This window comes from Vicia villosa, linkage group LG6 (genome assembly GCF_029867415.1).
Source record: "Vicia villosa cultivar HV-30 ecotype Madison, WI linkage group LG6, Vvil1.0, whole genome shotgun sequence".
Taxonomy (NCBI): Eukaryota; Viridiplantae; Streptophyta; class Magnoliopsida; order Fabales; family Fabaceae; genus Vicia; species Vicia villosa.
Window position 1 is genome coordinate 122202828 of NC_081185.1, and position 26978 is coordinate 122229805.

Genomic DNA, 26978 nt, shown 5'->3' on the forward strand with positions numbered 1-26978 from the left:
ATGGTGTTACGGTCCAAAATTTATAAATCTCCAAAGTTTACCAAAAACTGCAAACACCAACATCATACACCGTCACCACAAAGTCTCATTACATACCAGCTTAAATTCATTTCCTGAACAAGAAGCCATTTTTTTCCAAAACCTCATTCTTCTTATAACTCAAGGGACACAGTAATTCTCCAAAAATTCTGTCTTCGAAACACCAAGGCTCCATTACTTTTCACAAAACTACTTATATCTCCGAGTTCCGATTCTGACTCTCAATTCACAAACACCCAACAACAACGATGACATCCAACAATCTCTTATGTAGTTCCAACAACAAAACCCATAGCAATTTATCCTTCTATCACCATTCAAAACATCGATATCACACACAACGGTAACTCAACACTGACAACTTTATGATCCATATGTAGTGCTGAAAATGTTGTAACCCTTTGAGTTTCGTCTTATAAGGGTTATCATATTCGCTTACGAATATCATCCGGTATAAGAGTATGCATCATTAAAACATCCCGTAACCTCACTTGACTTAGCTCCCAACAGTTCATTCCAAGGATAACGTTAACTCAACCAACAACTCACTCTAACGACAAGTCGCAATTATCCCCGGAGAAAAATCAAGACTCTCACACAACTGGCACATCTTTAGCCATAACATCGCTCTCCACCCCTAGAGATACAACAACAAAAACACCTCATTATTCCCTCTCAAGGAGACTCCGACTTGACCACCAGACGTACATCTTGAATCTATACTTCCTCCGAATTCGGGAATTAACAAGCTCTCACCAACATTTTCACTTCTACACCCTATGGCACATTGAGCCAACTGTTCACACTTGAACCATCTCAGAGAAGCACGAGATTCTCCTCCACTTGTTTCAACCTCACTCCTGCAGACAAGCGATTAGAATAACACGAAAGCACCTATAGTGTTTCCCATACTTGTCGCGTACTAAGGAATAACACGTCGACAATATTCAACTGTCACACTACTCTACTGACTCGACAACTTGGCCGGACAGACTGACCTGCTCTGATACCACTAATGTAACACCCCGATTTACCTCGCATAATATTAATAAAATCAGAGTATAAAAATCATCATTTAAAATAATTCTTTGAAACCAGGATGTCACATTTACTTCATAACACAAAAACAATTGCTCATAATCATAATAGATACATAACATGTATAAACGGATGAAGCATTCAAACGATAGTCTTCAAATGAAACAACTTTCAATTATGCAGCGGAATTTAACATATTCAATCTAAGAAATGTCATGGCATCTTAATCCAACAAAATTAGCTTCAATCTGTAAACATACTTCAATAAGCAATTAAAAATTCAACAAAGAAACAAATAGTAAAACAATAGCGTTTATCTCCCCCGAGTGTTACGTATCAAAGCAACGATACCAACTCTACTACCGAAGGTATTTAACCTTCATTCCTGATTACCTGCACGTTACCAATATAGGGGTAACATTCAAACAGAAAGGGTGAGATATCTTACAATATAAAAGAATGCATGATAAATAATATAGGAGATATAGGTCATACATAATTTCACCACTTCATACAACATTAGCATCATGGTTGTCAAACTCGCGGGTAGACTCGTAAACTCGTACGAGTTTACGAGTCTAGGAAGCATAAACGAGTAGACTCGCACATAGAATCATTTTTTGATAGACTCGAGTACACTCGGGTAGACTCGCACAAACTCGTATAGACTCGCGAGTTTATCATGAGTTTACGAGTCTATAGAAAAAATTAATTTTGTTTTTTTAAACCAATAAAGGCCCAAATTTCTCAAAAGATTTGATTTGATTTTTAAAAAACCCTTATTTTGTTTTACTTGTTCGAGAATTAGAAAGTCTCTCTCTCTCTCTCTCTCTCTCTCTCTCTCTCTCTCTCTCTCTCTCTCTCTCTCTCTCCCCCCCCTAGTCTCTAATACGAGATTTCTATGGAGATATGACTCCAGAATTAATGAGGTTTGCAATTCGTGTTCAAAGCTGAACTTGTAGCTACTCTGATTGTGAACGAAATTGAAATTCCTTTAAAATGATAATGAATTGTTATTTGTTTGTTTATAGACTTGATTTTTATTCTTTTAGAAACATTGAGTTGAGTTAATATTTACTTTGCAAGTTCATTCAAAGAGAAGAAATATGTTGCATGAAAAAGAAAAATAATTTGGTTTATGTCATATGCAATATGAATTTGAAAAGTAGAAAAGGAAAAGTAAAGAGAGTTGTTCTTTTATTTTAAGATATTCATTCAGATGATGAATTGATAACTGAAGATCCTGATGAAGAAAATATGCAAACAGAAATTAATGTTAAGCAAGATGATGTTATTGTTAACAATATTCTGTAAGCTGATGTTGTTGTTACTAATGTTGTGTTGCTTCTTTGAATTATTTATATTCATGTCATATATGAGGTATTTACGAGTGTAAAAATGTAGGAGTGTGTCATATATGTTTCACTTACAAGTTTTTGAAAGTCATTTTTAATTTTCCATAGACTCGTACGAGTTTGCGAGTCGAGTCTGCGAGTCGAGTTTATGGACCTTTTACGAGTCTGAGTAGACTCGCGAGTTTGACAACCTTGATTAGCATTGTTCATCATTCAACAACATATTGTTAATCATTAACAACAAATAATTCACCAATCATACCATAACCTTGATAATGCAATGCAACCGACACTGTGCAGATGCATGTGGTACCATCAGGGCATAAGCCCCCTTCGCAAATTGCTAATTAATAGAGGCATCAAAAAGACATAAGCCTTCATCGCTAAATTTACAATTAATAGAGGCATCAACAAGGCATAAGCCTTCATTGCAGTTTGCCAGTCCAGACCATCGCAAAGTATGCAAATGTATGTGACTTGATAAATGCGATATCATAAACTGCAACACAACGACAACCATTATACAACCACGAGGCATAGGCCTTCAACAAATGCCAATATAGGCCATCACTTAATTGCCATAATAACATCAATTTATCGTGTTGTTCATACCTAAACACATGCTTCATATTACACACATCATCATAACATCACCAATTCATCATATTCATCGTAATAACAACAAACATCATAGTACACAAGTCAAGTAACGACATGAAACGGTTAATTCAACTTCTTAATAAAAGCATATTTATTGTTAATTCATCACAAGGCATCATTATCAGTTCATACAGATCGAATTCGTACAACCAATTGCATCAAGCATACAACATCATTATCAACTCATACAAATCGAATGCGTACGACAAGTATAAGTTATATTAAATAATTGTCTACTGGTTCCCAATTCATTTTTATAAGATAAGAATTTGTTTAGCTTTCCAACGTTCCAAACGACACGTCAAACGAACACCCGAGTCAAAAGTTATGGCTTTTTGAAGTTTTTTTAAAAAATCGGTTCGACTCAGTGGAACTCGATTCCTCTATTAGGGGAACCGGTTCCCCTAGTTGAAAATCACATTTTTGGCTCCCGAAACTCTGGGAACTCGGTTCCCTTATTTGAGGAACTGGTTCCTGTTGTATCAGACCCAAAAATTTGTTGTTTTGCTGCTACGAACCTCAACCCTTCAATACCCCCCAAAACCCATACTTTCCCCATACGAAAATCACCAATAATCATAGTTTGTTAATGCAAATACCGACATAATACCATTATTCACATACAAACATCAATTCCATGATTTGCACACACATTACAATTCATTCACAACATCCATAAACACATTAAAACATCAAATTCTTCACACATTCATGGATATAAGATTATGTAACTTAACCTCTACCATACTCATTATCATGTCAACCCTTAGAGAGTAAGAACTCCACTCTTACCTTAACAATTTTCTTCAAAAATTTCTCTACCAATGGAGGTTCTCCCTTTGCCCTAGCTTAGCTTCTCTCTATTTCACGTTCTCTTCCAAAATTCTGCAACTTCCCCCAATTTCTTCTAATTCCCTTATTTTATTAATTCCTTACTAATTTTTATTTCTCTAATGGGCTTAACATCACACCTCCCCTCAATGCTCATACTAACACATTTTATGGCTTAATTACTATTTAATCAATTATTCTAACGTTATTATTATTATTATTATTATTATTATTATTATTCAATCTCAATAATAATTCTTATTCCAATCATATTAAATCATCTAATCTTCTAATAAATCAAACCAAATAAATAATTACAACTAATGATATCTATTTGATTCCACCACTTCTAAATCAAAGGCGCTGTCCTCTATTCTAAGTATACATACCCTCTGATACCACAATCATCATATAACATCAAGGAAAATTATCCAATAAATCAATAAAATATCAAAATAACACCAAATTATTGAATAAAAAAACGGGAGTTACAGTGACAACCATTGAAGAAGCTCATAACATCATCACCATGAGGATTGATGAACTTGTTGGCTCACTTTGAATTTTTGAATTGGCTATTAGTGACAAGTTTGATAAAAAGAACAAAGGCATAGCCTTTGTATCCAGTACTAAAGATGAAATAGGTCAAGCTGATCTAGATATTGAGGAAGGGCTGTCCAAAACAATTGTGTTACTTAGAAAGCAAATTAATAAAATTTTGAAGAGAATGGATAGAAAAGGAAGAACCGATGTCAAGAACATCTCATCAATTATAAAAAATAACAATGATTCTTATAATGATACCAGACTCGAAGATAAGTCCAATCAAAGCAAAGACATTTGATGTTATGAGTGTGAAGGATTTGTTCATATTATACCAGAATGTCCAACCCATCTCAAGAATATGAAAAAGAGATTAAATGTATCTTGGTCTGATGATGATGATGAGTCAGAAGATGAGTCAACTATTGAAATTGCCAAGCTTGTAATGGCCCTTCTGGCAAATGGGCAAATGAAGTAGAATTTTGTGATGAGAGTGATCTCTATAAAGACCTGAATGTGTCCTACAAAGATACATGTGACAGGTGTGAAGAAAATATCAAGACAAAAGAAGAATAGAGAAATATCATTACTGATCTTGAGCTTGAAAATAAGGAACTTATGTGCACGGTCTCTCATATACGAAAATAGGTAACTTTCTTAAATTCCAAGCTTGACAACTTGACAAACTTGTTGAAATGGATGAACAATGGAACTGAAATGGTACACGAGGTTGAAGACACAAAAGTTAAAAATCACTTTGATATTCTACAAAAGAAAAAGTCTGCAAAAAAATCCCTTCCTGCTGAAAAGAAAAGAGTGATTAACATGTCAAACCACATGTTTCAACATCTTGACAGACTCAATGAAGCTCCAAATTTCAACTCCTCAACTTGAAGATGTCATTATTGTGGTGAGTATGGTCACATTTAGCCTTTTTGCTACAAATTTCTTGGAGATCAAAAGTCTCCAATTCATTATAGAGCTGGTCGAGTAACCAAAAAGAAAATCATCAAAGAAAGAGATGTCAACCTAATAGCTCATACCACCTTGAGAAAAAAAGAGAAGATTGATATTTTGACAGTGGATTGTCTAGACACATGACAGGAACTCGTAAATTACTGGTAGATATCAAGTATCATCCCTCATGAGTTGTCAGATTTGGTGATGGGTTTAAGGGTGAAATCAAGGGAGTAGGAAAGTTGGTGTTTGATGGATCTCCATAGTTAGAAGATGTTCTTCTTGTAATCTGTGATCATACTGACTTGCTCGTCTAGGTGCCTTGCATGTACACCCCATCCTCCTCATTATCAGCACCTTGTAGACGTCTCTGGCCCACTTTCTAATTCCAATCACCCTCCAGTTCGTCTTTGCAATTTGTTTTAAATTTACATGCTATCATGTAAATGTGATTTATCTCTAGGACTTAACTGTGCTTTGATTGTTTTAGCAAAAATTTGCCAAAGGGGGAGATTATTAGTTCCATGATTTTAGTAATCGGCATAATTTTGCTAAAACATGGTTCTTATATGATGTTGAGCAAGATGTTGTAACATCTTGTCCTAGTGTCATAACAGGTTCAACAGTTATGTATTTTGACAAATATTCTGCCAAATGTTGTGACATCCTAACCCAGAATATTATGACAGTTCAGACTGTTTTTTATCCTTGAAAGATTTGATTGAAAAATATAAGAATCTGGTATATTCAGGTAATTATTACAGGCGCAGACAATCAAGGAAGATTTAGGGAAAATACATATTGGTCTCGGTTTTTAGAAAAAGAATCTTTCAGAATTCTTTTAAAAAATTAATATTTTATTTTATTTTATTTGTTCCTAATATGTGTAAAAATCTCGTAGCTGTTTTCAAAAAAGAGAATAATGGATTTATTTTTAAGTCCAAGCCCATATTGAAATAGTCCATAAAAAGGAACTTGGGAAACCTTGTTTTGCAAGCATTTACATAAGGGAAACCGTGGGTGCAATAAGGGTTGCTATTTTGGGAGTTCTTCAAGTTCTTCGTGTGTTCTTTTCTTTTGTGTCACTCATGTATCTTCTGATACATTGAGGTGGACATGTGTTCTTACTCTCAAGGCTTTTAAGCAAGAGAGTTGAGTATTGTTCTTGATCAAAGCTTTTAAGCAGGATCAAGTATAGTTCTTAGTTAGGGTGTTTAACTAAGTATTGTGTATTGGAAAGTGTAATATTTCTATCCGGGTTTCCTTGGTCACAGGGGGTGTGATTGTTTTATCACTGTGGTGATTGGAGGTGGTATGTCGGCTTCCTAGATTAGGTTGTTGCACTGAATTGGGTTAACAATTCATTATGTTATTTATCATTCTGCAATTTACTTTTAGTTTTGATAAGTATGCTGTAAGTCAGCAGATGTTATAGCATTTGTCTTGATATTGTGTGTTGTTGGGACATCTATCTTGACATCCGTTGTAAGTGCCCGAATTTCACCCTTGATTCATAAATTATAGTGACTTTAGGTTGCCAACTACAGTTTAGGCATCTTAGGATTTTAATAACCAATTCCTCAATTTAATTTTTTTTCAAAGTTCTCATATGACTCACGATATAAGTAAATCGTGTTTGCATTTGATTTATGTTATCTTCATGTTTCATCCAAAAAAGTTCATACTAATGAATTAATATGTCCAACCTTACCCTCTTTACCTTAGTAGTTCCTTCACGGGTAATTTGCAGGATGTCCCACATTTCTTTTGCAGTCTCGTAGTGAGAAACTCGTTAAAATTTGGATAGAGAGTCGTGTTCAATCATTAATGCACTGTCATGATCGATTATATAATCAAATAGGCCTTTTCTAATCGATTGGCTTAAGGTCCCAATCGATTGGGTAGTTCACAAAAATCTTTCTAATAGATTATCTTAAGGTCCCAATTAAATCGGCATTTTAAAAATGCTTTTAAAAGGAAGTTGACAGTTTCCTAATCATTTGTTTCGGGCTTGAAAGCATTTTTAAGAGCTTTGATAGTTAAAAAATATGTTTTAAGTGTGTGTGTGTGTATGTGTGTGAGAGAGGGGGGGGGGGGAGAGTTGCCTTAGTATATTAGGAATTACTCCACTACTTTCATAAGAGAGTTGGAAAGTTATTACCATCGACTTCATCAGTCACTAGTGTTGTCATCATCTAAACTTTAGGAAGTTTCTCAGTGGGATCATCAACTTCATACCTAAACGCACGTAGATTCACACTTGGTTCTTTGTCTTTCTTGGATCTAGGGCTTCTAGAGGCATCTCACCCTTGATATCTGGAGCCGCCCGATGACTATATGGAGCTGCCTCAAACATATTTTTTAAAGTGGCCTTCTTGGATGAGGTGTTTAATCTAGTTATTGAGCTGGTAACAATATTTTGTATGGTGGCACTTAAACTTATGAAATTACACCACCTACTGGGTTCATATTCTATAATGAATCACTCGCGGGGCTAACGTAAATGTAATATCGTGTGTGGAAGACTTTGCACCATTCTTACTCATGACGAGTTTTTCAGGAGCGTGAAGTTATCCTTAGGCCTCCTGCTTCGCTTGAAGATCACCTTATCCTTGACAAGCAAAGTGTAATGGCTCATACGTGATTGCTGTGAAGAATCATAATTACTAAATATTCGCTCTTTAACAAACCTATCCTTTTTCTTTGTGTTGCTCTTATCGCCTTTATGTAGCATTCCACACACGTCACCCGTTATGCCATGGAAACAACAAGTATTTGGGCGAGGGATTCATTAAAATGCCAGTCTCTTAGTCTGTTCTGGAAGGCTCATACAAACATCTCATAGTTCAGGTGGATGACCTTAATGATCACCCACCTCATTCAACCAGGCAATATACTCTCAAGGATTCTAAAGGGCTTTAGCGAATATTAAATAGGCTAGCGGTCAACATTCTTCTATGTCTGATTGCTGAAAACTGGTGGAACAATTTCTTTACTAGGTCCCGGTAGTTGATGAGTGAGAGTTGTGGCTTGCTCGTGTACCATCTTAACATGGCATTCTTGAATATACTAGAGACGAGTGTACATTTAAGAGAATCTGATGCTCCAATGCCACCCACATGTTAATGGAGGCAACATGTTCTTCGGGATCACTTCTTCCATCGAATTTCGCAAGTGATGGTGGCTTGAATCTTTCTAGTACAGGGGCTCCCCAAATCTCGTGGCCCATTTTGGGCGACATATGATTTGTAGTACAACTCATCCATTGGTAGTGTGTTTTGGCCCCTACATGTTATTCCTTCTTAAAACCCAATACAATTATAATAGTAAAAAACACAATCTTAAAATCTCAATCAAAATATCACACCAAAAGTCTAAGTAGAACAATAATACAACCAAATCAAATATCCCCTTATATAAAACTTGTCATTATCTCAACCTAAAACAAAAATAATAGATTCATTGTAACCAAAATAAGATAATGGATTCATAATATATATATTTGTTAGATATAAGATTCTTTTTGCCCCATTTTATCAATTCTATGAAATTCTTTAACATCCAATTGAAGAAACCATAACAAAAATTGATTTCAACTTTTTAAATAAAATTAAATTGCTCTCTAAACATCTTTACACCAATCAATATTTCAAGTCTTTAAATTAGTAAATATCTTAAAAAATACATAACAATAATTCTTTTAGTCAAAACAATTTATATAAAAAAAATTCGGAATTATATAAAAATTGCTCGGTCAAAATATTTATAACAAACACATAAAAATATATTTTTTAACCTAATTTTGAATGTGAAGATTAGAACGAAAGAAAAGAATAGTCTAGAATCTAGACCGTAAAAATAAAATAAAAATAAAATTTTCACACGCCATAAGGGTATGCATTGATTGGAGCGTGTGTATATATATTCTGTTGTCTGTTGTTATGAGCCGCACCGCACATTCTAATCTCAAAACGCAAACACACTTTCGCTGCGCCTCCTATCGCCTCAACTATTTCTCAATCTCTTCTGCAGGTATCATATCAACGCCGCTAGGGTTTGCGTTCTCTCTCAAATCTCTCGTTATTATTATCATCATATTATTATCATATTCTGTTTACGTTGTTCGATTATTTATGTGTTTATCTCGATGAAAACCTAGATCGTTTAATTTGATTCATGTTCTGGATATATTTGTTTTCGATTTTCGATTTGATTTTGTTTAATTGTTTGAAGCTTTTTGATTTAATCGTGATTGATTTCGATGAGATATGATTGAGATCTGAATGTTTGACGGTTTTTATTTTGTGTTTAGCGATTTTCCGTTAATCTCGAGCAATTTGTAAATAGGTTTTTCATGATTTTTTTTTTGTTTTCGAATTCATTAGTTGATTTCTTATCATTGTTGATTGATTTGAATGTTATTTGTGTTTTGTATTTTGAATTTTATGGTGGAGAGTTTTTAGGGTTTGGTTGTATATGATATATGAATTCATAGGTTGGATTTAAATCTGTTGGAGGCGTTTGATATATGCTTTAATCTGGATTGATTTGTTTTTATGTTTTGGTTTTATAAAATTAATTAGGTTTTAGGTTTTATACAGCTGTTATTTTGCAGAGGTGAATGAAATTCACTGATTTATGTGGCAGATCATTGCGTGTTCTGGTTTTGTAAGAATAATAATTAGGTTTTAGGTTTTATATAGCTGTTTTTTTGTGGAGATGAATGTAATTCTCTAATTTATGTGGCAGATCATTGTGTGTTGGTAAATGTATGAAGCTGGGTTGTTGTTTTGTTTGATCTATTTGGGTATTTAATATGATATGCTTAGATTAATCAAGCTTATTTTGCAAGCTGCTTTTTGATGAAGATTGTTATTTTTGGCTTCAGACTTTGGATTATTATGTTCTTCCTTGTTGTATTTAATAGTTGTTTGTGGCATGCTTATATAACTGTTTTGTTTCCTGGGTGTTTTATTCATGCATTAATTAATGTCTTGGTTAATATTGAATAGTTAACTGTTGTAACCGAAATTATGTAGTTTTTGGTTGTTGGCACAGGATTCCTGCTAGTTCTGCGGTAGCAGATTCTGAGGTGAAGGTGCACGTTGAAGTTTTTTTCATGTTTGAACAGGCAACCATCCATTTGGGAGCAATTGAGTTGCTTACAGAGTGTTTTACTTCTTCTAAGAAAAAGAACAAGCCTTTGCCGAGGAAAATCAGCTGTATGCATCGTGCCCCTTATCAGGAACATACTGAGCTCTGTTGTTTCTATTTGCAGCCTCCCGCAATCTCTGAAGGAGATTCTCTCTGATCATTACCAGCAAATCTACATTGCTGGCTGTGATATTCAAACCTGTTTCTCTGCTATTCCGTCATTTGAGTCATCATGGCCTTACAGAACATTGGTGCTGGCAACAGTGATGATGCCTTCTACAGGTACAAGATGCCTAGAATGATCACTAAAATTGAGGGCAGGGGTAATGGCATCAAGACAAACATTGTCAATATGGTGGATATTGCAAAAGCTTTAGCAAGGCCAGCCGCATACACAACTAAGTATTTTGGTTGTGAACTTGGAGCACAATCAAAATTCGATGAGAAAACTGGGACTTCTCATGTTAACGGGGCACATGATACCCCAAAACTTGCTGGTCTGCTCGAGAACTTCATTAAGAAATATGTTCAATGTTACGGTTGTGGAAATCCTGAAACTGAGATTTTAATTACTAGAAATCAGATGATCCAGCTGAAATGTGCTGCTTGTGGCTTTGTGTCTGACGTGGATATGAGAGACAAGCTGACTACTTTCATCATTAAGAACCCACCAGAAACGAAGAAAGGTTCTAAAGACAAGAAGGCCATGAGGAGAGCTGAAAAGGAAAGACTGAAGGAAGGTGAAGCAGCTGATGAGGAGCTGAAAAAGCTGAAGAAAGAGATTGTCAAGAAGAAAGTAGCTCCTAAGGAAGGCACCGCAAAATCTAGCTCTTCAAGAAAGAAAGGAAATGGCTCTGATGAAGATCATTCATCTCCTACTCGAAGCCCAACTGATGAGAAGGACGAGGCTGAAGATGAGGATGATGTGCAGTGGCAAACAGACACATCACTGGAGGCTGCTCGGCAACGAATCCAAGAACAGCTAAGTGCCGTGACAGCTGATATGGTCATGCTCTCAACCAATGAAGCAGAGGAGAAAGCAGCCTCTAAGGTAAGTGACAAACCTAATAATGGCAACTCCATGAACTACAAGACTCTTGTTGCAGAAATCAAAGCTGATTTGAAGAAAGGTGTCAAGGCTAAAGACTTGGTGGCCCACTGGGCAACACTTCCTGTTTCTCCACAAGAAAAGATGAATGCTCTGTATGAAGCCCTATTTGGGGACATTGAGAAAGGGTTTGGAAAAGAAGCACCTTACAAGAAGAGCTACCTTGTTGCTGCTGTTGCCGAGGAAGAGGGTATGCCGTTGTTGCTGCTGCGGGCAATTGAGGAATTTTCTTGCAAGTCCACTTCTGCACTTAAGGAAGTTGCACTGGTTGTGAAGGCTCTTTACGATGTTGATGTGTTGGAGGAAGAGCACATAATGAAGTGGTATCAAGAAGGGCTGAAAGGAGACAGTAAGAACTCTCAGATTTGGAAGAATATGAAGCCTTTCATTGAGTGGCTCCAGAGTGCAGAATCAGAGTCTGAGGAAGAATAGCGTGTTGGTGGGTTTGTTTCATCTGTGCTTTGATCGTTACTTTTAGTTTTTGAATAAAGGGCGAGGTTTTCCCCTAATGTTGTTGAGCTTTTGTTTTAAAACTTTAAATTGTGATGTTTGTCTTTTGTTTATGCCTCCTAAAGTTATGGTCCGAGACTATTTGAGCTTTGTTTTAAACATGGAATTCTGGTGTGTTTGTGTTTATTAAAACTCTTCCTGGTGTTATTATAACGTTATTTTATCTTAGTATGGTTTCTATTAGCTCTTACTACATTGCGAAGAGTTTATTTAACGCTGTGGTTCATGATACACCCCATTCGCTGGTCTTTGTTACTGTTCCAGTCTTATATCGATTTGTTTGTTTAGAAATTTCGGACTATCGCGGCATCTATTCCATTTCAAAGGACGGAACTACATGGAAGAATGATTTGCTACAGAGCTTATATTGCTACATAACATCTAGATATGTGAGTAAGGATTCTCTCCATTTCTCAAAAGAAATGGAGGTGTCTATTATTATAATTTTCAAGAAAATAAAAGATATAAATGTACGTATTTTTAAAAGTGATGATATTAATTACACATTTATACACCAAAATCATAGTAATGGACACCTCTATTTCTTTTGAGAAATGGAGAGGATCCTTACTCGGACGACACACAACTGGGACTTCCTCACGTTGTTTTCAACATGTGATTGCAATTCCACTAGGGGATTATGTGATTGCAATTCCACTAGGGGATTATGATCATGTGTAGAAATATATAACGAGTAGTGTAAATATGATTAAGTATGTGCCCTAGTATCAATTGAGCAAAATCTAATATTCAATGCTGTAGACTTTGAAGATAACTTGATAGAAATGTTTAAGAACCAATATTGAGTTGGTTAACCTGGTTTTGATGTTGCTGAGTATCTTTTTCCATAATATACACTAGTACAAACAAATATTCCACTGATTCCCTACACTAGCAACTGATGCAATACATTTAAGAAGTCAAAATTTCATTTGCGCCAATGTATTTATCCAAAAGGCTCTAAAAAGGGGTTGTTCGGGATGAGTCGAAACATGTGGCAAGCAACGACGGTTTGATCTTCGGTGATGGTTGAAAAAAATGGAGGTTGTACCTGCAAGGTGATGGTAGAAAAAAATGGAGGTTGTACCTGCAAGGTGATGGTAGAAAAAAATGGAGGTTGTACCTGCAAGATACTCCGATGTCAAAGTAAGAACAAAGGTACAACAGAAAGTATGAAGTTTTGGGTAAAATTGGAATTACTAGGGGTGTGCAAAATATTCGGATATTCAGATAAATTGAATGGTTATTAACCAGTTTAGTTATTAATGATTTGGTTATCCATTCATATAATCTGTATATAATTAAATGATTATTAACCGGTTAAATCATTTTGGATTCTGTTATAATCCGGTTACTATCCAAATTCAAATATTTTAATTATCAAAATAAATTATTTTTTTTGAAAAAGAAAATTTCGAAAAAAATAATTTTCAAAACTGGATTTAAAAAAAAAAAAACCGGTTATATAATCATAACCAAATTTATAACCGGTTATATAACCAATTTTTATTAAAATGTGGTTATGGTTTTAAAATGATTATGGTTTGGTTTTTAAAAATAAGCAAACATGCATACCCCTAGGGATTACCTTGTCCTTTGGGTGTAGAGAGCTATTTATAATGTTCTCTTTGGTGTTGGACTATGTCGTCCAATATTTGTGGGCTCAGGCGTAATTTTAAGGTCCAAAACACAGGAAACAGTTGATTAGGTCCTGGTTAGTCAAGCAAGAGGAATTAGCCGTTGGCAAGGACGAAAGTCCATCGTGCTCGACTAATCCTAGGTTGTGAGGGTTCCATTGATAAGTCGTGCCCGATCAACAGAGAGATTCGCCCTCTACCCGCTTAATGGATTGAATTAAAGCTTATTAGGTCTCGTCACACTCATGGATGGATGTGGCCAATTAAGATATTTGGGCCAGTCCAAAACAGCATCATTAGCTTTTAGGCCAAAAATACGAGTGGATGGTCAAAACTAAAAAGTTTTATAATGGAGATTAATTTTCATGAAGGATTTAATTATAATTAAGTATTTTTAAAATATTAGATTTTATAATTTTTTTTATAATTGATACTTATTTTTTGTAAAATATTTTAAAGTTTACTTTTTAAATTATTAAATATTTTGAAAAAACTAATTTAAACTACAACTTAAATTATTATTTTTAGATTTTATCTTTGGAATAAAAATTAAAAAAAACATTAATTATTATTTTGGAATAAAAACTAAAATATTATTTTTTGAATTATTAATTAATTTCAACTATGATTATTTTTCAAAGAAAATGAGGATATATTTGGTGAACAATTGAAAATATTAATTAATTGGCTAAATTATAGTTTTAACCAGAGATGGATCATATGACCATATCAAGTGAGAGCATTTTTAAATGAGTGATGATAGGAATAAATATCAATCTTTGGATTCACCAAGAGAGAGAAATTAATAGCCACGTTAATGTATTAATATTCTCTCTCTTGATAAATTCAATGGATATTTATTCCTCTCACCTCTCATTTAAAAATACTCTCAGTTGATATGCTCATATATATATATATATATATATATATTGCTGTGGCTAAATATGAAAGAAACTATGATTAAATTATATTTAAAATAAAAAATAATATTGTTTAAAATAAATTTATAATAAAAATTGTCTACTAAATATGAGAGATTAATAAATATAAAAGTGAGAGAGAAACTTGAGAGGTGGTGACAGTGTGTCAAAAATTAGACTGGATTGACAAGTCAAGTTGAGAATAAAAGGGGTCATCGGTCTGATTTGATTGATGAATTGAATAAGCGATTAAACAAGTGAGAGGTATTCTAAATCAATCAATACCAGTAAAAACCGGAGAATAAGTGATTTTAGAAAATCGACAGATTAAATACTTATTTTTTTCACGAACAAAACAATGTCGTTTTGATAATTTTTAAAAAATAAATTAAAAAATAAGTAGACTTTGTTTAAACTTATTTGGAACAACTTTACTACTTTTAAATTAAATTTATTAGATGCTGCACTTATTTGTTATTCAATTTATGTTGTAATTAGACTTTGTTCAAAATTTATTTTGATGTGTATTTTGTACTATTTTGTTGTGTGTGATGATTATGTTTAGGGATAAACTTGTAAAATTATGATATTTTAAATTTTTTAAATATGGTAAGTGTCGTGATTTTTTAAAAATCGAGTCATCTAGTTCGATCAGTTTAATAACTCTAAAATTTTATTATAGAAACCGCTTTATTCAATTGAGCTATCTAACTTATTCAACTGAATTATCTAATTTAATTTGGTTTAATTATGCGGTTAGACTAATGATTCAATAATTTGACTTATAAATCAGTGACTTATCTTTTATCAATTTGATGACCGGTTCGATTTTAAAAATATTAGGAGGAGAAAAAAGATATATAAAAGATTATTTAATTACTTTTTCTGTTCCATAATAACACAGTTCACTGTTTCACACATATTAAGAAAAGTGTAATAATTAAAGAGAAAATGTTGTTTTTACTAAACTACTCCATCTGTTTCAAAAGGAGTGTCGTTTTAAAGAAAAAATTGTTTTAAAATGAATATCATTCTCACGTTTCAATGTTGAAATGATTGCTATCTTTTCAATTGTATCCTTTAATTATTACCATGTATACTACTTCCAATATATTTATAAGGTTAATTTAGTAAAAGTGAAATATTTTATGACACTATTATTACATTATTTAATCTGTGTGCAAAAACCTTAAACGACACTATTTTGAAATAGAGGGAGTACCATTTATTTTGGGAATGATGAAAGTGGTAATAATTGAAGGGGATTCATTTACATTGTAAATTAAAATGAATCATTTATTTTGGGTCATTTGATTATTTCAAATGAGTCGCTCACTGTGGGATGGAGGGAGTAAGTAGGTCAGGTTTAGGCAATTTAAAAAGCCTATGAAATCTTATAAGTCGATTTTATATATATATATATATATATATATATATATATATATATATATATATATATATATATATATATAGTAGAAAATACACTAAATAGGTTGGTCTATATATACATATGTAGGACCTTTCTATAAGATTTCATAGATAAAATAGATTATTTGAAAGCCTTAATGTGAAACATGCTTCTGAATAGGCTTTCATAAAACCATTCTTCGCGTAAAAATTGAAATGAAGCTCAACAAAATCTCATATTGAATATAAAAATTGGCACTTGATTACGATAGACACAATTATTTTCTTCATGGTAAATGTGAGATATCTTGAAACAGAATGACCTAATGATATAAATACAAAATTTTCAGTTGGGTATAAGTTTTCAAGAAACAATGGTAGTATTAGTGAATACTCATATGGCAATAAAGGAATCACTTTCTAGATGAAGTTGATTTCATCCTCTCCTAAAGGCCCACTCTATAACCGAAATGATACATGTAAGTTTGGTTTAAAAGTATGTCGCAAAAGCCAAGTTTGTTAAGCATGCACCTAAGCAGGTGTCCAACGAATTACAAAAACTCATTCATACATTGTAAGTTCATGATTTCCTCAAGACACCCATTAGTGTTATATTTTACTCAATGAGGTTGTGGAATTTTCAATTGATTTTCTTAATATAGAGTGTAGAGGGTCAACATTTAATATTCAATTGTTTCAAGAAAGTGAATTAACACCTCAATGAGTAGATATGCCATTTGAGTGAGGTAGTTGCAATGAATAAAAAAAATTATGTCTCAAAGTTTTCTGCCAAAGTTTATCCGAACGTCATTGAATTCAAGATGATTTCTTGTGTGCCATGTTTTCTAGATGATTCATGAAAGGATTACAATAATAAGATTCTTATATTGTGGATTCCAACCTCAAATAGAAATGTTGTATATACTTGTAAAATTAGTGTGATCAAGTTGTATGTATAACAAAGATTCCAATCATGTCCATAATTATAATGTATGGTTGCAATTCAATAAGAGCCACTAGGGAGTTTCCATATTTTGAGTGACGAGTGAGCATTTAGAAAACAATGTAATTTCTTTCCTACCAAGGTTGTAATTTGTAGCAATGAAATTAGGCATGAGTCTCAAATATATGAGAGATTTCGCAAGCGAAATGTAGGGTTCCCATATGATTTTGTCCCAGCTAACTTCTGCATGATCATTACTATGACATTTATATGAATCTTGAATGTAAGTGTTCCATTGCTTTTACTTTTTCAAATTCGAGTGTCTTTATCAGTTTCATTAAGAGGGAAAGTTGTTTTAAAAATATTATTTGTTATCTCTGGTGCAAAAGTGGTGAAATTATAAGAAATATTCCAAATACTTCCTTGAATTAAATATCGAATATTATTAGTTCTAGGTACTTAAGTTGATCCAAAAGGACAATGTAGTCGTTGATTTTATAACAGGACCAATTGTCATGCCATAAAGAATTTTTTTCTCATCCTATTTTCCACATGTTATGATGTTCAATATAATTCAAACTATGATTTAAACCAAACCATATTAAGGAGGATAAGTAATGTTTAATAGTTTTTTTTAAGTACATGCATCTAAGGGTAATGACCCATTGTTTGTTAGTTGCGATCATGTTCAATCAAATAGTGAGACATCATGCTTTACTAATATTATTGATTTTCCTCGAACCAAGTCTATCTATAGAGATACGAGTGCAAACTTTATCAAAGAATATAATGACAAGTTTGTCAATACTGGATGTCCACATAAAGATTCAAATGTAGTTATCCAATATATTCAAACGGGTCAATGATCACTTATAGATTTTGAGGCAATAAAGTAATATTCCATGGATGACATATCTAACTAGATGAACACGACCCATCTTGAAAAGTAGATACCATTTTCAGGTAGATAGATTAGCTATTATCTTGTTTGAGACAACATGAAGATATATGACTTTGGGCTTTCCTTTTAAAATAGTTTACTCCAAAATAGTCAAAAAGGGGTCTAACCATTGATAAAGCCAAATAGAGTTGCTAAGTTGTTGAGCCTTGTATTGTTGAGTTCCCTCTTATTATCTTACACTCGAGAGGGATATATGTTGTCCTAAGTTTTGTCCATACTATTGAAGAAGATTATGTATGCTTGTTTCCTTCATTCTGATGGGTTTGCAAAAATTTGCAAAAATCATAAGATCGGCAACAAAGAAAGTATGGCTAGGAATGATAGTATTACCTAAAGTTATGCAAAAATACTATATTCGAATACATATCAAGTTAAAACAAAATCAAAGTCTAACAAAAAGAGCATACAAATAATATTAATAGTAAAAAAGTTGTCAGAAGTGGGATTTGAACCCACGCCCTCTTTCGAAGACCAGAACTTGAGTCTGGCGCCTTAGACCACTCGGCCATCCTGACTTGTAATGTTAGTTTTGCCAAATGAAAGGAAATATATTAATACCACCTTATACTACTATTAAAATTAAAAACATAACTAATTTGTATTAGGAAAAGAAAATATGTATGATTTTTATTAATTAGAATGAAGAAAATGTGCGCGGACAATCAACGTCCTTTCATACCATTTGTATTTGATATTTTTATGCGCGGACAATCAACGTCCTTTCATACCATTTGTATTTGATATTTTTATTTCATTTAGACAGAACAATTCCAAGTTTAGACAGAACTACATGGAAGGATGATTTGCTATAGAGCTTATATTTCAACAAGAAGGAACTTTACATTATTATGTACAATAACATCTAGTTATATTGATTCACTTTTTCAAGCAATGAACTGCATTAATTTCCTAATCATTTTAGGTATGCTTCTGCCATATCTGTTCTTACATCAATTTATATATGCTTCTGCTATATATGATTTTCCTCGTATCGATTTCTTCATCTGTTGTAGACCATAAAATCACTGAATATGGATGACACGCAACTGGGACTGTCTCATGTTGTTTTCATCAAGTGATCGCAGTTGCATAAGAGGGTTCTGATTCTGTGCAGAAACATAAAACGAATAAAACAAATACTTTGTAACAGATAACTTGATACAAATTTTTAAGAACAAATGTTGAGTTGGTTAACCTGGTTTTGAAGTTGTTGAATAGCTTTTAGCATTATATACACTGGTACAATTATTCCAGTGACTCCCCACATTAGCAACTGATGCAATACATTTAAGAAATCAAAATTTCATTTGGACTAATGCATTTATCCAAAAGACTCTAAAAACTGTTTCATAATATTTTTAATATTTTACCGTAATCACTGTCAAGGAAGTCTCTTCAAATTCATCGAGTATAAATATGATTGAAAGTGTATGACGTAAAACAAGCAGAACAATAAACTGCAATAGACAGATACGGAAAATTGCATCGATTCAATAGTAAACTTGAATATACAGAGATTTCAAATTTAGTAAAAACATAGAGATGATAGGAGCAAATGGAAATTACAATGATGGCAACAATGCGAATGAACAGACGGCTCCTTCTAGAGGAAGCTGAATATTCAAAGTCAAAGTCTAGAAATTCATGATTAGCAGGAAACAATGCTATGAGCTGATGATTATTAAAACCAATTCTAGGAATTTCCCAGTTGCCCCTGAAAGATAATCAACAATCTTCTATCATAATTTGATCGATAGAAAAAGAAATTAACTAAAGAATAAATAAGTAAATACCTATAGCGGAATAAAGGAGCTTGTGGAGGAGCAGTATAGCCTTTAAATTGCTGCATTCAACATCACAATCAACAAAATGAAGGGAAAGATGACTAACCATTTTTTTCTTACAAATTTGAACAAGACAATAGCAAATAAAGTGCAGACCTGTTGGCAAATCTCACAAGTAGTATCGCCTTTCTCATTGCACCATCTTTGCACACATATTCTATGTGCATACTGCAATGTGCCAGAACAAGAACAAGGCGTATCCATGTTTAACTCTAAATCTTCATCGTGACATATTCGACACTGTACCAATGTATTAGAAGAACATGACTCAGTTTGATCATCCATTTCAAATGAAAAAAAAAAAATCACATCAACATTGGTTGACCATAGAGTTGTAATCCTTTAGGTTTAGGATGAGGTAATCAATCAACAAAACTAAACCAATATCAAAATCTTAAGCTCTAGAAAAAAAATTTCTTTGAAAAATTATAACTACAATATAGACCAATTGTAGTTGGTTTTAGTTTTGTGTTTGCCTAAGGTTGTAGGTTTGAAAAAGGTAACAGAAGAAAGGAACTTTAATTCCACATACTCAAGAAAGGTATACTGTTCATCAATTTGAAATTCAAACACAAACATTAATTATAAAAAAAGTATATATGAATCTTGGGGTTGCCTACGAATATTAGCATTGGAATATCAAAATTATTTCTTTCAATTAAATGAATGGTGGTCCAAATGTTGTGGTGAAACCTTCCTTCAAATCAAATACCAAACTTCAAGCTTTTATTTTGCCTTTATCTTCAACAACCTCAAAAACAACAATTCAACTAGTTCTTGAAGTATCACACAATATTTAAAACAAACAATACCTCAAAAACACAATTTCGGCTTTAAGCCGGAACACAAAATATTCTCATAAACAATTCGTGAAAAATTAATCTTCTTCTTTTCCGGGCATACCCTCACAATACGCGTCACTTTAATAGTGTCATTAATATTAGTTTACTCTCAAATTTATAGAGCATTTTTTCACAATGTCATGGTTCTGGCAATGGAGCATTTGGAACATAAAAAACTTGTGCAGTTGTATGCATGAAGAAGCCATATTCTCATAAACTATTGAATCAATCATTTTTTTACAGGAGTTCAGAAACTATATTTAGCAAAAAGAACCCTCAACAGAGAAAATGAATCACAGATTCATGGCATCTAAATCAGTCATCGTATGAGGAGTGAGGAGAAGCGGTGCAACCGAGATCAAATGGATCTTCAGATCCACAACAATGCCAATATTGAAGAACTTTTCCAGAGCCAGGAGTGTCCATGGTGCCCCCTTCATAGACACTCTCAAACTTTCTCTTTGTTTCTCCTGCGGTTGAGGAAAATCTAGTCAATTATTTTATGCTCAAATTTGTAACAATGTATTGATGAACAAAAAATAATTTATAAAAGGAAAAATGCTAAATGTCACACAATAATCATCACATATGGGGTTACAAGCAATATTTATGACGAGAGTTTCTCAATCTATCCCCTAAAAGGTGCGAGTTTTTTTAGTGGAAAGATCCTTCTAGTAGTGTATTTTGACCGAATTGAGCATATAGATGGGTGGATTGAGAAACTCTCATTCATGACTGGGTTATTTTGCACCATTATCCATCCTGTTTTTTTGCCAAACTCAAAGTGGAAGTTTCAAACTTCGTTTTGAACCGAAAACATGCTTCGTAAAAATTCACAAACAAAAGGTTCATGATAGATATATAGCATAATTGTTAATAAAAACTTAGAGGTCAGCGTGGCTAGAAATATGATTCATGATAGAATAATATGACCTCGTTTGATCCATGTAGCAGACCCACCTAATATGTAAAGGTTTGGTTACAAAATTTGTAATATGATGGTCTGCATTTTGTACCAATATGAATCAAACAGGGTCTGGTTACTCTTTAGACCTGCAAGCTAAACCTATGTGTTTTCTAATTACATCATCCCACACTCAAGCTTGAGTTCTTAACCTTTCATAGTAGTTCCTTTGTTAACCTCAGCTTTATTGAAATCAATGTTATGGCTCTATAAGTTCAATCAAGAATGAGTCATATGAATGTCCTTAATTCTTTTCAATTACTCAATTGCCTTTTGTCAGCCGAAAAACACAGCTATATCGACAATTCTTTGACCAGGCTTCATCAAGACGCTGCAAGTTCAAAGAAAATATTCCTCTATGGAACCCAAACACAGACATTAAAAACGACAACGACTCTCGTAATAACTAAAAAAATGGACACCGACATGTGCCACACACCAAACATACCTTCAATCTGAACGGTCGGTGCTACATAAATATTTTTTGGATGGTCTACGAGCTGCTACTCAATCAATTAGTTATGAAATATCATTGACTCTATATGTCCTATCAATAACTCTATGCGCGATTCGTTGAAACAGAAAAACTTGTCATAAGAACAAACAAAACCACCCTCATCTCATGCATGTTTAACAATATCTTATGTATGCCACAATACTAAGCATATTTGACTTTCATCATTTCCTTTGTAACTAACTACATTCATACGAAAAAAACCTAGTTTCATAGTATCAAACTATCAAACTACTGATGTATCAAAATATTGCTGATCAAGATGGCAACTTTAACAGGGATAATACATAAACACATAAGAAAATAGGTGGGGTACCTCCAAAATGGGCAGTATGAAATCGACAAGCAAGAGGGTGATTGAGGGAAGGGTCAAATTGGGTTTTGCAGTTCTTGCAAGTTCTGAGGTTGACGCTGCTGGTTTTGTGGTTGGAGCTAGAGCAACACTGAGTAGATGGGAATTGGAGCAATGGTGTGAAATTTATGTTGGGTTTTGATGGAGGTTTGATTTGAGATTGAAAAGGAAAAGGGGTTTTGTTACAGTGAAGATGAAGAGGAGGTTTGTGAGCAAATGAAAGAGCCATGGAGGTGGGTGAATAGAGATAGCAAGAATTGCAATGCCACATGATTTCATGTGATTAAAATGTATTGTAAGAATTAGTACCCAAAAAAAAAATATATTATGTAAGAATTAATTGGTTGATTATGAATTTTTATTGTATAACCTTGTTAATAAACTACTAAAAAAATAAGTGTAAGTATGTATATTTGTTTCACTCCAACGAAATGTATAACATCGACTTTCCTAATACAAGTCGTAACACAATAGTATTAACGATGTCAATATTGCGTTTGGTGTTTGGTGTCTGCGTCTGCGTCTGATATATATCGTTATGAATGATTTATAGGTTGTGAGAATGAAAGAGAGTCATGAAATAAATAAAAGTTTTTTTTTTTGTCCTTCAAGTTAAAAGAATGGGTTGGTATAAATAATAAGCTAATAATGTTGGTTGAAAAGGAAATGATATGGGGAGAGTCTAAATAAATGCGGAAAACATATCATGGTTAATCGTAATATAATCAATCTTGTGTAAGTCTCGTAGCACAGATAACTACACTACCACTTCTTGAAACCACTCTTCAATAGGCTGTAGTAGACTCACAATCTTTCTACCATGATTGATGCATTTTAAAGGATCACGATCTTGCAGAAAAAATTCGTTAGAAACATCGAATCACATGTGTTTCAAAGAATAAATATTGGTGAATTTTACCTCTTCGTCCCACACATGTCTGGCAGCATAGTCCAAATATAAAGGCAGCAGCGATAAGTTGGTCATGCCTCCTCCAAATCTCTGGGATGTTTGTGGTGTCTGGGGTGCCTCAACATGTACCAGTGAGGCTTTCTGGTAGAGCCGTCAAAATGAGTTAGCCCATATGGACCGACCCGCCAAGCCCAAAAAATATAAGGCTTGTGCCTGAAAATTAAAGCTCATCTTTTTAGGGCTTTTTTAACACGACCATAAAAGGTCCGCTATCCATTATGGTTAGCCTGTATGAGCCGCGGGTAGTCCGTTAGACCTGCATAACTATAAATTTTAAAAAATTATATTAATATTTATGTTATCTCACTCCAAAATAACACACTAAATTTTATCTCTTTTAAATATTATACATTAATATAATCAAATTAATATTTAATTATTTTGAGTTTTATTTCACAATGTTCTCATATTTTATTACTTACTCTTATGTTAAATATTTGAGTATTATTATATATAATTTCGACATGTATTATATTAAAAAAACATATTAAAGTATTTATAAAAATTAATATAAAATTTAAAAATGTAATATATTCAAAATAATATATATTTTTAATTGTGTTTATAATAAATATAATGAGGTTTTTATTTTAATTTTGTATTAAAAATTAATAATAATGTCAACTCAACGCTCGTACATGTCGGGTTCAGGTAGTAATATTTGAGTCCATATTACAACATATTATTTTGGCTCGACCTTTAAAAGTATGAGGCCCATCAAGGTCGGATCGTCTATGATCAGATAGTTTGTTTTAACAACTCTATTTCTCGTGCATCAATAGGTGACATCTGCCTCTTCCAGGAAGACAATGTGAATGCAAGCTTCTACAATACTATGTTTTGATGAAGACAACTATCATAAGTATGCATCAATAAAGGATGAGCAAAAAGATCAAATAAGCTATGGATCAAGATTGCAACTTTCATGAAGATTAGCTTTGGTTGATTGATCTTCAAGTCATAATGGTACAAGTTAAATACTTTTACATTTGATATTTTTTAGTGCTCAAAAATCATATAAACTTTCATTCATACATATTCAAACTTATATATGCATGGCATAAGTTTCACTCCAAAGTAAACTCTTGTTGAAACCTTTTCCAAAGTCAAAATCCTAAATAAAGGTTTTAGGAACCGGGTTGTCCCTATGGGGGAACCGGTTCCCAGCATTCTCAGTTTTCAGCATTCTGTGGTTTACTATGGGGAACCGGGTTGTCCCTATGCAGGAACCGGTTCCCACGTTCAAAATTCAAATATTCTGCTGTAACGTTCAGCAGGAACCGGGTTGTCCCAGGCAGGAACCGGTTCCTACTGAACCAGTGTGTTTCTCCATTGCATGTTTTCACCCAAACGAACATATATTCTCAAACCTTAAACATTGCATTGGTTGATCATTTTATACTCTTTCTAAAGGGTGTAAATACCTATATAAATATCATAAACTTCAGATTTAAATCTCACCTCTTTCATTACAATTTACCACACTTTTGATCATATATTTTCATCATATATTTGCATACAAGTGTTTTATACTTGAACTTTCATTGAAACTTTTTCTACACATTGTTAGAAAAGTTTATCATTCATACATAAACACTTGAGCACTATTTTATATCATTGTAAATTGTTTTTTTGCTTGAAAGAGAAGATCAATCTTATAGATTGATATATGTTCATCAACTTTCTACTCAAAATATATTTTGTTATTTTTGACTTGCTATCCAAGATTGTTGGAAGTAAGGGTTATTGATTAGTGAGAGGATTGTTCTCATAATCAAGATAGTAAATCCAAGAGGATTGTTCTTGGTGGTTGAAATCTTGTTGTCCAGGATTGTTGGAAACAAGTTAGTGAAAAATCCAAGAGGATTGTTCTTGGTGGTTTTGTTAGAAGATTGTAGGAGGAGTCTTGGTATAGGCTTGTACAAAGATCTAACAATAGTAAAATCTCTTTCGTGTTTGAAAGGGGACTGGAGTACTCTCGGATTGTGAGGGGAACCAGTATACATCATTGTGTTCTTTACTTTTCCGCAATTTACCGCTTTCATCACTATTATCAAGAAAAGAAAAGAACCATTCAAAAGCCTTCAAACACTTAACCAGAAAAATAAGTACAAGTATTCTAAAAAACCGGATAAATCTTTGAAAACCTAATTCACCCCCCTCTTAGGCGCACTCTTATACTTACAATTGGCATCAGAGCAAGTTATAGGTAACTTGTTCCTAAAGATCCAGAATGGCTTCCGCAAATCAGAATCCAGTTTTTAGAGATGGTGGTAGTAACAACAAGCCTCCATTATTTTGTGGTGAATACTTTGACTTTTGGAAAATCCAAATGAAGGCTCACTTAGAAGCAAAAGGAGAAGAAGTATGGGAAGCAGTCCAAAATGGTCCCTTTGTTCCTACAACTATCGTCGATGGTGTTGAATCAACAAAGCTTAAAGTTTCATGGAACGATGATGACAGAAGGAAAGTTCTTGCTGACAAAAAGGCGATCAGTCTTCTTCATGGTGCTCTTAGTATGGATGAATTCTTCCGAATATCAACATGTACAACATCAAAGGAAATTTGGGATACTCTTGTAGAAACTCATGAAGGTACCGCTGAAGTTAAAAGATCAAGATTGAATACCTTAAGCCAAGAGTACGAACTATTTAGAATGAAGCCCAGAGAAACTATTCTCGAATTGCAAAAACGATTCGTTCATTTGACAAATCACTTGAAGGCACTCGGTAAGACTCTCCCTACCGAAGAACTAAATTTAAAGGTGCTCAGATCTTTAACAAGAGAATGGCAACCAAAAGTAACGGCGATATCCGAGAAAAAGAATCTATCAAAGATGACTTCCGCAACCCTGTTCGGTAAACTTCAAGAATATGAAACAGAACTTGGAAGACTTGAAACGCATGAAATTCAAATGAAAGATTCAAAAGATATTGCCTTGAAGACAAGAGTCAAGCATCATGATAGCAATCAAGAGGATGAATCCACTAGTGAAGAAGATAATGAGTTTATCAAAAAGTTTGAAAAATTTCTAAGAAAAGAAAAGAAAAAGGAGATCATTAAAGATGAAGTACCAACAAGGAAGATTAAATGCTTTGAATGTGGAGAAAGAGGACATGTCAAAAGTGAATGCCATAAACTTGAAAAGAAGAACAAATATCTCAAGAAAAATAAGGATAAAAAATCAAAGAAAGCATATGTAGCATGGGATGACAATGAAATAAGTTCATCTTCAGATGAAGAACATGCGAATCTTGTATTGGTAGCAACACATCATTCTGATGATGAAGACAATGAGGTTAGTAATGAATTTTCTCTTTTTGATAATGATGTTCAAGATGCTATAAATGAATTGTTAAATGAGTGCAAAATTCTCTATAAAACTATCTCATCTCAAAAGAAAATAATATCATCTTTAGAAGAGAAGGT

General features: G+C 33.4%; 3 protein-coding genes and 1 non-coding gene across 5 annotated transcripts; 1 reads left to right on the forward strand and 3 right to left on the reverse strand.

The window, feature by feature from the left end:
- The first annotated feature begins 9302 nt into the window (after positions 1-9302).
- On the forward strand, positions 9303-12363 carry LOC131609805 (eukaryotic translation initiation factor 5-like). Of its 2 annotated transcripts, none has more exons than XM_058881601.1 (2): positions 9303-9455; positions 10482-12363. In XM_058881601.1, exon 2 carries the CDS (start codon positions 10810-10812, stop codon positions 12115-12117), a length of 1308 nt encoding a protein of 435 aa, XP_058737584.1. In that variant the 5' UTR covers positions 9303-9455; positions 10482-10809; the 3' UTR covers positions 12118-12363. The 2 variants fall into 2 exon arrangements, with proteins under 2 accessions (XP_058737584.1, XP_058737585.1); XM_058881602.1 differs by having other exon boundaries at positions 9306-9455; positions 10463-12363.
- Positions 12364-18494: 6131 nt separating this feature from the next.
- On the reverse strand, positions 18495-18578 carry TRNAL-CAA (transfer RNA leucine (anticodon CAA)). Its single transcript has one exon. It is a non-coding gene; the product is annotated as a tRNA-Leu (tRNA).
- Positions 18579-18874: 296 nt separating this feature from the next.
- Positions 18875-20697, reverse strand: LOC131612245 (uncharacterized). Its single transcript, XM_058884058.1, has 6 exons — positions 20004-20697; positions 19857-19906; positions 19630-19777; positions 19434-19520; positions 19259-19336; positions 18875-19169 (listed from the first exon to the last, which is right to left on the reverse strand). The coding sequence occupies exons 1-6, from the start codon at positions 20190-20192 to the stop codon at positions 19086-19088; spliced, it is 636 nt and encodes a 211-aa protein (XP_058740041.1). The 5' UTR covers positions 20193-20697; the 3' UTR covers positions 18875-19085.
- Positions 20698-20934: 237 nt separating this feature from the next.
- On the reverse strand, positions 20935-22869 carry LOC131612246 (uncharacterized). Its single transcript, XM_058884059.1, has 2 exons — positions 22544-22869; positions 20935-21219 (listed from the first exon to the last, which is right to left on the reverse strand). The coding sequence occupies exons 1-2, from the start codon at positions 22848-22850 to the stop codon at positions 21065-21067; spliced, it is 462 nt and encodes a 153-aa protein (XP_058740042.1). The 5' UTR covers positions 22851-22869; the 3' UTR covers positions 20935-21064.
- Between the last annotated feature and the right edge of the window lie 4109 nt (positions 22870-26978).